Genomic DNA, 12,454 nt, shown 5'->3' with positions numbered 1-12,454 from the left:
TACTACTGTGGGACATGCTCAACAATAGTCCACCAAATTAAGCTTTTTTTTTTGGTTTTGTTAATTAAGCTGCCAATTTGATGCAACGTATATTGCATGACTTTTTGAGTTTTCTGGGCTACATGTGGCCCAAAACTACTGTACTTCCAGCAAAACACAGATATCATACTGTAGTGATGACTTACAGTGGGGAGAACAAGTATTTGATACACTGCCAATGGGAAAACCCATGTTTTTTTTTTCAAATTCAAATTGCTGCTTTAAAGTTGCCTACTACACTTTTTACACAACAGGATTCTATTCAAATATCATTTTTTTGTGCACATCCAATGCTGTAGATAGTTGTTTGCCCCTTCTGAATTTTTTTTTTTTTTTTTCATATTTAAACACATAGGTTCCAGTTCATCAAACCAATTTAAAAATTATACAGTGACAAGCTAAGGAAACACGTAATATAATTTTTAAATTAAAAATATATTAGGCACAAAAAAATTATATTTCAAATCTTAAAAAAAAAAAAATATATATATATATATATATATATATATACAGTGCCTTGCAAAAGTATTCGGTCCCCTTGAACCTTGCAACCTTTCGCCACATTTCAGGCTTCAAACATAAAGATATAGAATTTTAATTTTTTGTCAAGAATCAACAACAAGTGGGACACAATCGTGAAGTGGAACAAAATTTATTGGATAATTTAAACTTTTTTAACAAATAAACTGAAAAGTGGGGCGTGCAATATTATTCGGCCCCCTTGCGTTAATACTTTGTAGCGCCACCTTTTGCTCCAATTACAGCTGCAAGTCGCTTGGGGTATGTTTCTATCAGTTTTGCACATCGAGAGACTGACATTCTTGCCCATTCTTTCTTGCAAAACAGCTCGAGCTCAGTGAGGTTGGATGGAGAGTGTTTGTGAACAGCAGTCTTCAGCTCTTTCCACAGATTCTCGATCGGATTCAGGTCTGGACTTTGACTTGGCCATTCTAACACCTGGATACGTTTATTTTTAAACCATTCCATTGTAGATTTGGCTTTATGTTTTGGATCATTGTCCTGTTGGAAGATAAATCTCCGTCCCAGTCTCAGGTCTTGTGCAGATACCAACAGGTTTTCTTCCAGAATGTTCCTGTATTTGGCTGCATCCATCTTCCCATCAATTTTAAGCATCTTCCCGGTCCCTGCTGAAGAAAAGCAGGCCCAAACCATGATGCTGCCACCACCATGTTTGACAGTGGGGATGGTGTGTTCAGGGTGATGAGCTGTGTTGCTTTTACGCCAAACATATCGTTTTGCATTGTGGCCAAAAAGTTCAATTTTGGTTTCATCTGACCAGAGCACCTTCTTCCACATGTTTGGTGTGTCTCCCAGGTGGTTTGTGGCAAACTTTAAATGAGACTTTTTATGGATATCTTTGAGAAATGGCTTTCTTCTTGCCACTCTTCTATAAAGGCCAGATTTGTGCAGTGTACGACTGATTGTTGTCCTATGGACAGACTCTCCCACCTCAGCTGTAGATCTCTGCAGTTCATCCAGAGTGATCATGGGCCTCTTGGCTGCATCTCTGATCAGTTTTCTCCTTGTTTGAGAAGAAAGTTTGGAAGGACGGCCGGGTCTTGGTAGATTTGCAGTGGTCTGATGCTCCTTCCATTTCAATATGATGGCTTGCACAGTGCTCCTTGAGATGTTTAAAGCTTGGGAAATCTTTTTGTATCCAAATCCGGCTTTAAACTTCTCCAAAACAGTATCTCGGACCTGCCTGGTGTGTTCCTTAGTTTTCATAATGCTCTCTGCACTTTAAACAGAACCCTGAGACTATCACAGAGCAGGTGCATTTATACGGAGACTTGATTACACACAGGTGGATTCTATTTATCATCATCGGTCATTTAGGACAACATTGGATCATTCAGAGATCCTCACTAAACTTCTGGAGTGAGTTTGCTGCACTGAAAGTAAAGGGGCCGAATAATATTGCACGCCCCACTTTTCAGTTTTTTATTTGTTAAAAAAGTTTAAATTATCCAATAAATGTTGTTCCACTTCACGATTGTGTCCCACTTGTTGTTGATTCTTGACAAAAAAATTAAATTTCATATCTTTATGTTTGAAGCCTGAAATGTGGCGAAAGGTTGCAAGATTCAAGGGGGCCGGATATATACATATATATATATATATATATATATATATATATATATATATATATATATATATATATATATATATATATATATATATATATATATATATATATACATATATATGAATCGTTGTCTCGCCCACACGGGCGGTATGGTCTCCCCTCTCAAGCTCGGGTCCTCTACCAGAGGCCTGGGAGCTGACTTGAAGTTCCGCTCTGAGACCCCCAATTTGGCCAGATTTCATAATTGTCCAATATGCATGTGTTATACATCATTGGAAAGCTTAAAATCTCAATTTTCTGGAGGAGGAAAAATTTTGAACAGGAGGGCATTTTTAAAAAAAAAACAACATTTTTAAAACCCCTCAACCCTAACGCGAGGTGAGATCATGAGAGAGCATTATTAAAGAGACCATGATTTTAACGAGATATTATCGCGTGCTTACCTAATTTCGAGCCAATAACTCTGTGTAGCATGTAGGCCTATCACCGAGTGTCAAAACACAGTTGTGAATGGCCGCAGCCGGACAACGGTCACGATGCAGAAATTGCACACATCAAGGTCGAGATTTTCATTTTCAAATATTTACCCATTTAAATGTTTTTTTAAATGTTTTTTTAATTTTCTTTGTTTGGATCAATTATTTATCATCTTAAATATCTGGTAAAAAAAAAAAAAAATACAATTTAGCAATAGTTATGAGGTAGACCTATTTACAGACAATATTTTTTTCATTGTGATGTAATTTGATTAAAAGTATAAAATATGCGAGTGAATAATTTTTTAAAGTTTATTTTAACTAAATATTAGACATTAATTAATGATTCTAAGCTAAAAATGATAAACATTTCAAATAATTAATATAATTACAATCTTTTTGTGGCTGGGTTGAAACAAAAGCGGTTGCGCGGTGTCTGTAAATGGGGGTCTCCAGGGTAAAACAGACAAATTAAAAATAGCTCTGGGTCTTAATGCGCCATGAAACTGCTATGGCAGCATATAGGCATATTGTTATATCAAGCACAACAGTTCTTTTGGCTTAAAATACAGCAATTTGTTTTAAAGAGGGGTGCAAGAGCAGAAACCACTTTCCACCATATATGGATAGAGAGAGAGAGAGAGAGAGAGAGAGAGAGAGACAGACAGACAGACAGACAGACAGACAGACAGACAGACAGACAGACAGACAGACAGACAGACAGACAGACAGAGAAACAGTGAGAGACAGAGAGAGAGCACATATATCTTGAGAGGTATATTAAAATGGTTCGATGAATTTGAAAAATTGTGTGTGATAAATACAGGAAATCCCCAGGTTATGACGTACTGGACTTACGTGATTTCGACTTCCTCCATTTTGTTTCCAGTCAGGTTTTTTTTTTTTTTTTTTTAGTCACGTTAACAGTACCTAATTATACCTCACAGTATGCTATTATTATTTTTTTTACTTTATCAATATGACGCGTTCTGTCCTCACTAAATGTGATCAGTTGTTCAGCTTGATGGACAGAAAACAAGGCAACTGTGGTTTTTGAAGCTTTTGAGTTCCTTAACTTTTGACAATTTGTAAAGCTGTAACACACTTGTACACTTATGTTCAAAACGACACACATTTTAACAATAAAACACTTGACACAAAACAATGGGTGGGTGTTCAAACGTCCATCTAGTCTGATCAATATGTCAATTTAGCAGATTTATTTAGCCTAAATTTCCTAACAAAAGTCCGCCATCTTAAATGCTATTAATGCTAACGTATTTACAATTCTCATGGCAAATCGCTCACACACAACTCCACAAACTGCAGCTCTAAACTTAATACCCAAACATATATTCACTGAAACAATTTAAAGCCTTATGTGGGCCATATCAGTGCGCAGCTGTCCTCTATCCATGTTAGACGAGAGTCTGCTTCTCAGTCATGCAAGGCGACAGTCCAGCCATACCCAACGCGGCCATGAGAGGGCAGTGTAACCTCCATCATTAAAAAAAAAAAAAAAAAAGCAATGCTTTTGGACTTTTTGGATAGTTATTTTCAGATTTAGGGGTACTTAAAGGGCTCATTCCGACTTACACAGAAATTCTGGTTACGTCGCCAGCGTATGAACGAAACTCGTTCGTAACCCGAGGACTACATGTATGTAAAAAAAAAGAGCAATGGAGGGGCAAGTACTTTTTCATGGCACTGTATGAGACGAAGTTGTGGTATAGGGTTTGAAGTTGGTAATTCCAGTTGTAAGTAAATGTTACTGAGCCGCCTCGCATTCCACAGCCGAAGGTGTGAGCGCATGACTCTATGAGCCCTTGTTTTTCAGGGGAGAAAAAATAATAAAAAATACTTATAATGCAATTTCTTATGGCTAAGGCTAATACTGTATTCAGGGTGGGTTAAGCCTCGTGGGATTCCCAAAACTCTGTCACAGAGATGTCACATAATTCTTTTCCTGACTGTGTATTCCAAATTTGGACTGATGTGTGTGAAACGTCCAGCTGAATGTGTAATAAAGTTAAGTTTATTCAAACAAAAATAAAATTAAAGAAAAAAAAAAACAGGAGAAAAAGGAAATTCCAGCCAGGAGAGTTCTCCGTCTGGAGGCAGTAGGTGTGTCCTACGAGATGAAGCAGCCAATCATATAGCAGCAAGGCGCAACGATCAGAGCAGGTTCTCCACTTCTGTGCTTCCTGTTTGTTGTCATCGTCGTCGTTTGCATTAGGGAGAAATCAAGATGTCTTTCGATCTGAGTTCAGGTGAGTTAAAGAAACCCTCAGGTCTGTCTTATATGCAATGCTACTTTGTACCTGTCACATTACTTTATTTTTCCTTTACAGCGGTAGAGGAACCGATGAAGAAGGAGGACGCATCAAAGGATGAGTTCAGCTGGCCTTGGAGCAAGAAGAAGGAGGAGAAGGTACTTTGTACAAATCAAAATAGTGACGCATCACACCTAAAACAAATGGCGCAACGCCTATACACAACGCAAATTCATTTGGCATTATTTTCATATTACACGAAGGGGTATTTTTCTCCCTTCCTTCCTTTTTTTTCTTGATTAAAAAAAAAAAAACACGAGTATTGTCTTACTTTGGCTGTACTTGACCTGTGTGGGCATGAACAAACTGCAGAATACTAATAGATAATGACACTACTTTTGTATTATGTCATAATTGCATCTTCTAGGGCGACAGCAAAGACAAAAGTGATGACAAGAAGAAATGTGACAAAAAAGATGGAAAGAAATGTGACGGTAAAAAGGATGGAAAGAAATGTGACGGTAAAAAGGAGGGTGGAGAGCACAAGAAGAAAAAGAAAGACCACAAGAGTGGGGAAGGGTCAAACACCTCTTCTTCCTCCTCTTCTTCCTCCAGCAGTAGCGATGAGGTGAGTTTACTGTGGTTTCATTTCTTTTGAATATTCTTGAAACAAACATTGCTGCTCATTACTCACAACATACCTGTCACGCCTCGCTCTAAATGCTGTCTTACTGCCAAGCACCCACAACTGGTCTTACCAGCTGTGCCACCTTTCACGACACACACTGACCTCCAATTGCTATCTACATTCTTGCATTCATATTCTGCAGCTTTTCTCACTGTCAATCAGTGTCACTCCCTCTGAGTCACACTTGTATGAGCACGATACAACAGGGTGAGAGGTAAAAAAACAAGACAAAAAGCCAAGTCACATAGTCTGATGGCTCTTTTCCTTCGCTTTGAGGACTTAAAAAGACTCCAAATGATTGCTGTGTGTCATTTTGTTGTGTTGTTGAGGGACACTTCTGACATTTGAACTTTTCATTCATAAAATAGACCTGCTGTGGCATTTATGTTATTCTTTAATAAATGACGTCACCTTTTCCTGCACTAATCGTTGCTGTTTTTGTCATTTTGTCATTCCAGAACTGATGCTTTCTGTGGGACCAGTCTGGTGTGCTGTTAGTGTGTGTGCGTGTTTGGATGCAATCTTTAATTTCAGGGAAGTATACAGTATATACTGTAATTAAACAACATATATGAAAATAATGTGTTTTACCACAAGGTGGTGTTACCAGTTTGGGGGTGGGGGTGGGGGTGGGGGTGGGGTGGGGGATAATTAAAGGGCTGTAATTTATGATAATCGCTGCTTAATCATATATGTCCATGCATGTAATAAAACTAAATATAATGTGTTTGTGGAATTATTTTATATGCCAGCCTTTTGCCCATAGTTTTTGGGCAGGTGGATGTTTTTCCTTTTTTTTTAAATTTAAAAAAAAAAAAAAAAAAATTAAGTAAACCGGACCTTTAAAATAATGCAAAACTTTTAAGTACAATAGTCTGTCCATCCAATTTTATTCAATCTGCTGACATCACATATTCTTTGTGCAGTGTCCGTTGAACGGACTTCAAACAATTTTGTAATAACAGGTCTTATGAATCATGGATAATTAAAATTGAAATAAATTCTTTCCTCATAATTAATATGAAATATCTAATGTAAATAAAAACAATTCTTTATGGCTGTGTCTTATCAAGTGGACTGTCTCTCCCAGCTGACTACATACTGGACAATATACCAGCCAATTGCAGGGCACATATACTATTTACACTCACATTTACACCAATTGAAATTTACAGAAGGGGTCATTGACATAGTGCCTGCGGGGATCATGGCACCCCCAAGAGGACCCCCCCCCCCCCCCCCCCCACACACACACACACACGAGAAACCCAAGTTATACAAAAAAAAAAAAAAAAAAAAAAAACAGGTGATCACATATGCCTAAGAAAGCAAAGATGATTATATGAAGATTCAGAAATTCATAGAAATGAAGTTTTGCACGTTGCCATTGAAATTTTTAAATCATTGCTGATGGTTTATGAGTGTAAAAAATGATCCCTATGACCAGAGTGATAAGCATTATTTATCATCATCAACATATAATAGAAGCAAATTTGGACAAATTTGTGATATCAGAAAAGTGGACAAAAGTGGTCTACTTAACATGAAGCAAATATCAATTAATCATTTAAAAGATGATGATTAAAGTATTTGTCTGCTGCTTTCAAATATGTGCTCATTTATTGCTATGTGGAAATATCAGCAGGTTAGTCAATGCAATCATTATGTGACTTGAAAAACAAGATTGTGCCTGAAAATGCTTTGCACAAACATTAAGTCACTGTAATGGCTCATGACTGATTAATGATATTTCATTTACAGATTCCCACCACCTCTCTAAAATTGTTAAAGAAATGTAAGATTTGAAAAATGTTCATTATGATGTGAAACCAAGAGAAGGACAGACACATATGTATGTTATAAAACAGACTTCACAAGGCAGATGCATCTGTGTCCCGTTTGGCTCAATCCTAATCAGAGGTGGGTAGAATAACCAAAAATTTTACTCAAGTAAGAGTAGCGTTACTTCTAAATAATATTACTCAAGCAAAAGTATTCATTCAAAAATTTGACTCAAGTCCAAGTAAAAAAAAAAAAAAGTTTTCATTGAAAAGAATACTCAAGTTATGAGTAACATTGTGAGTAACTGCTTACAATGTCAGATAAAAAAAAATAATGCTATATATATTTTTTCCTCAGCACAACTTCATCTATATGAGCTTTTATTATGATACTTTACAATAGCCTATAACATGACCACATTAGGTCAAAAAGATGACACAAAAATCATCTAATTCAGACCAGACACTTGAAACTTCACCCGTCCAAAGAGCATGAGCGCCCTCTAGTGGAGAAAAACATTGTTATCTCTGATTGGTGCATGCGGTTATTGTTGCCACATCTCATTGGTGAAACTGAAACAGCCATTGTTGGCATCTCTGGCAAAAATAAAGTCAATAAGTAGAATAAAGAAGAAAAACGTAATGAGTGTAGTGTAGCCCAAAGCAGAAAGAGTAGTGTTTCTTCTTCACAAATCAAAGAAGTACATTTTCTCAAAAAGTTCTTTGACAGAGTAATGGAACATGTTACTACCCACCTATGATCCTAATATTGTACTCTTATTTCACACCACTCTTGTAACCATAATACAAATTATGGTTTATTTCACTGCGTTTGTGTCACACTATAGCCTACTGCCTGAGTGTGAAGCCATTGACTCAACAGCATTGTGCCTGTGATGTCATGTTGTATTGTTTGTCCTGCCTTTAGATGTCATTTTATCAGCTTCTATGTAAAAATGTTCAAAATATGTGGAGCTAAGATTCAAATCCAGAATATGCCACTAACCACTGCATATACTACTAGTCCAATATGTTGCCAACTGTTACATTGATATCAACACACATCAGCGATACAATGATATACAAAACATTAAGGGAAAAAAATCATCTTAATGAGCTGGACTTTTTTGATGTGAGCAATCAAATACAGAATATATCTTAGCTCTTTGCTTGTTTCTTACTGATTGCCAACAGAAAAATAGTAAAGGCAACAGGCAGAGGCGTAGCAAGGGTCCCCGGGGGCCCCAGGCAACAAGCAACATGGGGCCCTTCGAGCGTGTGCAAGTAAGGGGGTCAGTTGTACTTGGAGCAATAGAAGAAAGAGTAGCAACACAAAAATACCATCATTGGATGCGTAGGTATATACCTTTGTGTGAAATCAGTAGTCAGATATGCCCTACGACCCACCAAACTCAAATTATTTAGTAAAAAACACTGATTGGTGGACTACTGACCAAAATGAGTATTAAATTTGCTAATAAAATTGTTTAGGATTATTTTAGATGCATATATGTTATATTTTTCTTATAGAGTATTCGACAAGGAATACGATAGACCCATTAATAGACTTTTTTTGGAGAAAAAAAAAATCACCATTTGTTTAAGTAGTCACATGAATAATCAGGTGGCCTGTGAAAATCAACATAACACAACTTGGCAAGGACTTTCCAGAGAGTACTTGGTGAGTCACTATTTAAAAAATCATGTGTTATTAATAGCTGATTGGACTTCTTTAAACATTTATAATCTATTTGACATGGGTAGTCCTGATTGGGATTGACAACAGAATCATTAGATACTCTACCAAATAATTCCATGGTATTGAAATACTCCCAACACTTGTCGCTGCGACACTGCAGTAAAGCTGCGTGTGCTAAATCTGTTGGCCCTCTGGGGGCCCCTGCTGGCTGGGGGCCCTACGCAATTGCCTGGTTTGCCTAATGGGACGCGACGCCTCTGGCAACAGGGAATTTAGCAAATACTGTCCGTACAAATGTTAACTTCATTGATGACTGCAATGATATAAACCGGCCAGATGACACCGACTATAATTATTACAAACATTCTTAATCAAAAACATGAAAAATTGAGTAATGAATTACTTATGAAGCTAAACTGCGCATTATGTTCGGGATTTCTGGACATATTGTACAAAACAATGCAAAGATAGAAAACTATTAATTTTGAGTGCCAAAGCCATTTTCATCAAAGGCAATGTGAAGTGAGAAAGTTGTGAGAAGTGTGAAAAAAAATATCCATAGATATAAGGATAAATTACACACTAAGAGCATATAAGTTTGGTCTCAACATTGGTAGGGACGACATAACAAGTATAACCAGCATGTACGCTTTTTGCTGGGGACAGGACATTTATAAGAGATTGGGTGAACGGGAGGTCAGGGCTACACTTCTCACCAATATGAACCGAATTGATAGGTTAAATGATAGATGCAAAATAGGTAGTATATTGACTTATATGAACTTTCACGTGTATTGGTTCAGGTGATACAGCATTCAATTCAAACTTTTGTTTTCAAAAATGACTAAAACATTTTGAAAACTTGTATACAAATGACTGTCAAGATTTTATTAGCAAATTCAAATTGCAATATTTGAACACAATTTAATTTATATTTACATACACAATAAATATAAACTTTTAAATAAACTCTTAACGATACAGGAATGCAAAAAATAAAAATTTGTCTTAGTAAATTGTCTAAATAAATAAATATAACTGAAAAAAACTTCTTATTCAGGGTATAATAAAAATAAATAAAAATGGAGCCTTCCTTAAGGTAAACCATTACTGTTTTGTCAGCAAGCACGGCTAAACTAAAAAAAAAAAAAAAAAAAAAAAAAAAAAAAAAAAAAACCCGAAAACATTTTTTTTAACCTCGACTATGATTAATGGATGATTATATGGAAAAATGTGCCAGCATAGGCTGCAAATAAAATGTTTTTAAATTAATAATGTTGAAAATAAATACAAGTAATCAGCCAATCAAAAATGAATTTGAGGGGGGGAAAATGGAGCGGCATATTCATCAAGCGAAAAGGGGTAAAGTCTGAACACAATGAAATTAATTCACTTAATAATGGTAGGGTCAATTCTAACCTTACAACATATGGGGAAACAATCTAAATTACCTATATAACTGAACTCATTATGCAATAAGGTTGCTTAAAAGTTGGTGGGGACAATTTGAGCATCCTGAAAAGTTGCAAGTTATGTCACCACCGTCCCTATGCAAACCTACGCCCTTGTTACACACAACACGGTGCACGTCATGTTGTTTCCATAATATGGGTCGATCTATGGACGCGCCACAAGAGAGCGCTTGTACTTTTCTTTTGGTGGCGTCAACGGTCTCCCAGCAACAACCCGACTGGAGCCCTTTTCTAATTGTCCGCCTGAATATCGTCAAGAGCGCAGAAACATTCAACCCGAACAGGAAGTCAACATATTATCGAACAAAATATAAGGCCAAAAAAGGAAATTTTGGAGTTTCTCCACAGAGTTTGAGAACATAATGCAGAAATACAGCATATTAACTTGCAAACCTTCTTATGGGAACCACACCGTTTAAACCAGCAATTAAAGCATCCTTATTGAATATGTGATATTTTTGCAACAGTAAGGTACACTAGCTTGTCTCTTATTTTGAATGGCACAAACCGGAAGCTAAGATGATTTAACTTTAACTTTACTACCCGGTCCACTCCGCCGCAGCAGATCAAGCGAGGAAGCATGGAGCGCCACAGGACGCGTTGGAGACACTCACCAAGGATGCTGGGAAACGCTCAGTTTGGGACGTGTGTCTAAGTTGTGTTAAGACGCTTGTGGAGAGGTTCTGTTCGGTCCAACTTGGACTTTCCATCAAACGTGCGTAGATTGACGGGCCGCACAACAATTTCACAGAAGACCTGGACTGATCAGCGCCGGGAACGCACTAATACGGTAGACGGTAAAACGGACCGGACATGAGTTGGGGGCTCCGTGTGAACATTTCACTTTGTTTTGGGCGAACCAAGTGGCTGTGCTGCGCTGAGTGAAAACATCCACTTGTTCCATGTCACATGCCATTACTAGGACGAGTTTTCTTCAAGGAAACTGATCGTGGAACAGAACTGAACAGTTTGGAACAATGGTGAAGTTTCATAACTCGGACCTATGGATAGCCTGGTTGCTCATTTTCTGCATGAAGGGTGAGTTTTTATTTTATTTATTTTTACTATACTTGTAAACTATTATTATTATTATTTTATTATATAATAACAACAATTAATATATCACGTGGACTAATCATATTGGGGAGAAAAAGGCATTTGGAATTGTGATGTTGGGCGGGTGCCACACAGCCCTTTGATCCTCCTTCCCACTCCATCCTCCCCATAGTACTTATCATACCCGGCAGTCAAATCCCCACATTTCCACCAAACTAAAGAACTGATTCCAAATGACTTTCTTTTCCTCACTCAGCATGCAAGCATCTCTGTCCTCGGCACTTACGACAGTGCACGTTAATATCCCATGCGCGCGCTCGCATTCTCTCAAACTCTTGTAAATAAATGCGCTCTCTCTCTCTCTCTCTCTCTCTCTCTCTCTCTCTCTCTCTCTCTCTCTCTCTCTCTCTCTCTCTCTCTCTCTCTCTCTCTCTCTCTCTCTCTCTCTCTCTCTCTCTCTCTCTCTCTCTCTCTCTCTCTCTCTCTCTCGATCACACACACACAAATCTGATAAATCTACAGCCCACGCAACTGTTGCAGATACACATGAAGTGGACGTGTCCGTGTGTTTTGAAATAGAGACTAAGGCCGGGTGGTCAGGCTGCGTTGGTAATCCCCGCGATTAACGACAAACATTCGACCAAGCAGCACAACCCGTTTGAGAGTGAAGTGTGCGACTACAACAAGTGTTGATTTACCTTACTTCACTTGTCAGGTGTTGTCTTTTATGCAAGCAAAAATGAAATCAATGCTAGTTGACTTTCTTATGTTTTAGAGCCACTCTTCATTTGAATAAAAATCAAACCCATGGTTTAAACTTTAAACCAGTGCTTCTCAATTATTTTGTTACCCCCCCTAGGTTG

The 12,454-nt window shown here is 37.5% G+C and overlaps 2 protein-coding genes across 2 annotated transcripts in view; both read left to right on the top strand.

Annotated features, from left to right (window-relative positions):
- Positions 1-4,805: 4,805 nt before the first annotated feature.
- LOC130917935 (protein SREK1IP1-like) lies at positions 4,806-6,210 on the top strand. Its single transcript, XM_057839722.1, has 4 exons — positions 4,806-4,892; positions 4,974-5,053; positions 5,323-5,523; positions 6,042-6,210. Exons 1-4 carry the CDS (start codon positions 4,871-4,873, stop codon positions 6,045-6,047), a joined length of 309 nt encoding a protein of 102 aa, XP_057695705.1. The 5' UTR covers positions 4,806-4,870; the 3' UTR covers positions 6,048-6,210.
- Positions 6,211-11,100: 4,890 nt separating this feature from the next.
- Positions 11,101-12,454, top strand: part of igsf11 (immunoglobulin superfamily member 11) — a 194,016-nt gene continuing 192,662 nt past the window's right edge. Inside the window, exon 1 of the mRNA XM_057839955.1 lies at positions 11,101-11,573. Coding sequence (XP_057695938.1) covers positions 11,513-11,573 — 61 coding nt within the window. The 5' untranslated portion in view covers positions 11,101-11,512. The remainder of the gene's footprint in view (positions 11,574-12,454) is intronic.

This window comes from Corythoichthys intestinalis, chromosome 6 (genome assembly GCF_030265065.1).
Source record: "Corythoichthys intestinalis isolate RoL2023-P3 chromosome 6, ASM3026506v1, whole genome shotgun sequence".
Classification (NCBI taxonomy): domain Eukaryota; kingdom Metazoa; phylum Chordata; class Actinopteri; order Syngnathiformes; family Syngnathidae; genus Corythoichthys; species Corythoichthys intestinalis.
Note: the sequence above shows the minus strand (reverse complement) of the source record. Positions and strands in the feature narration are given on the sequence as shown.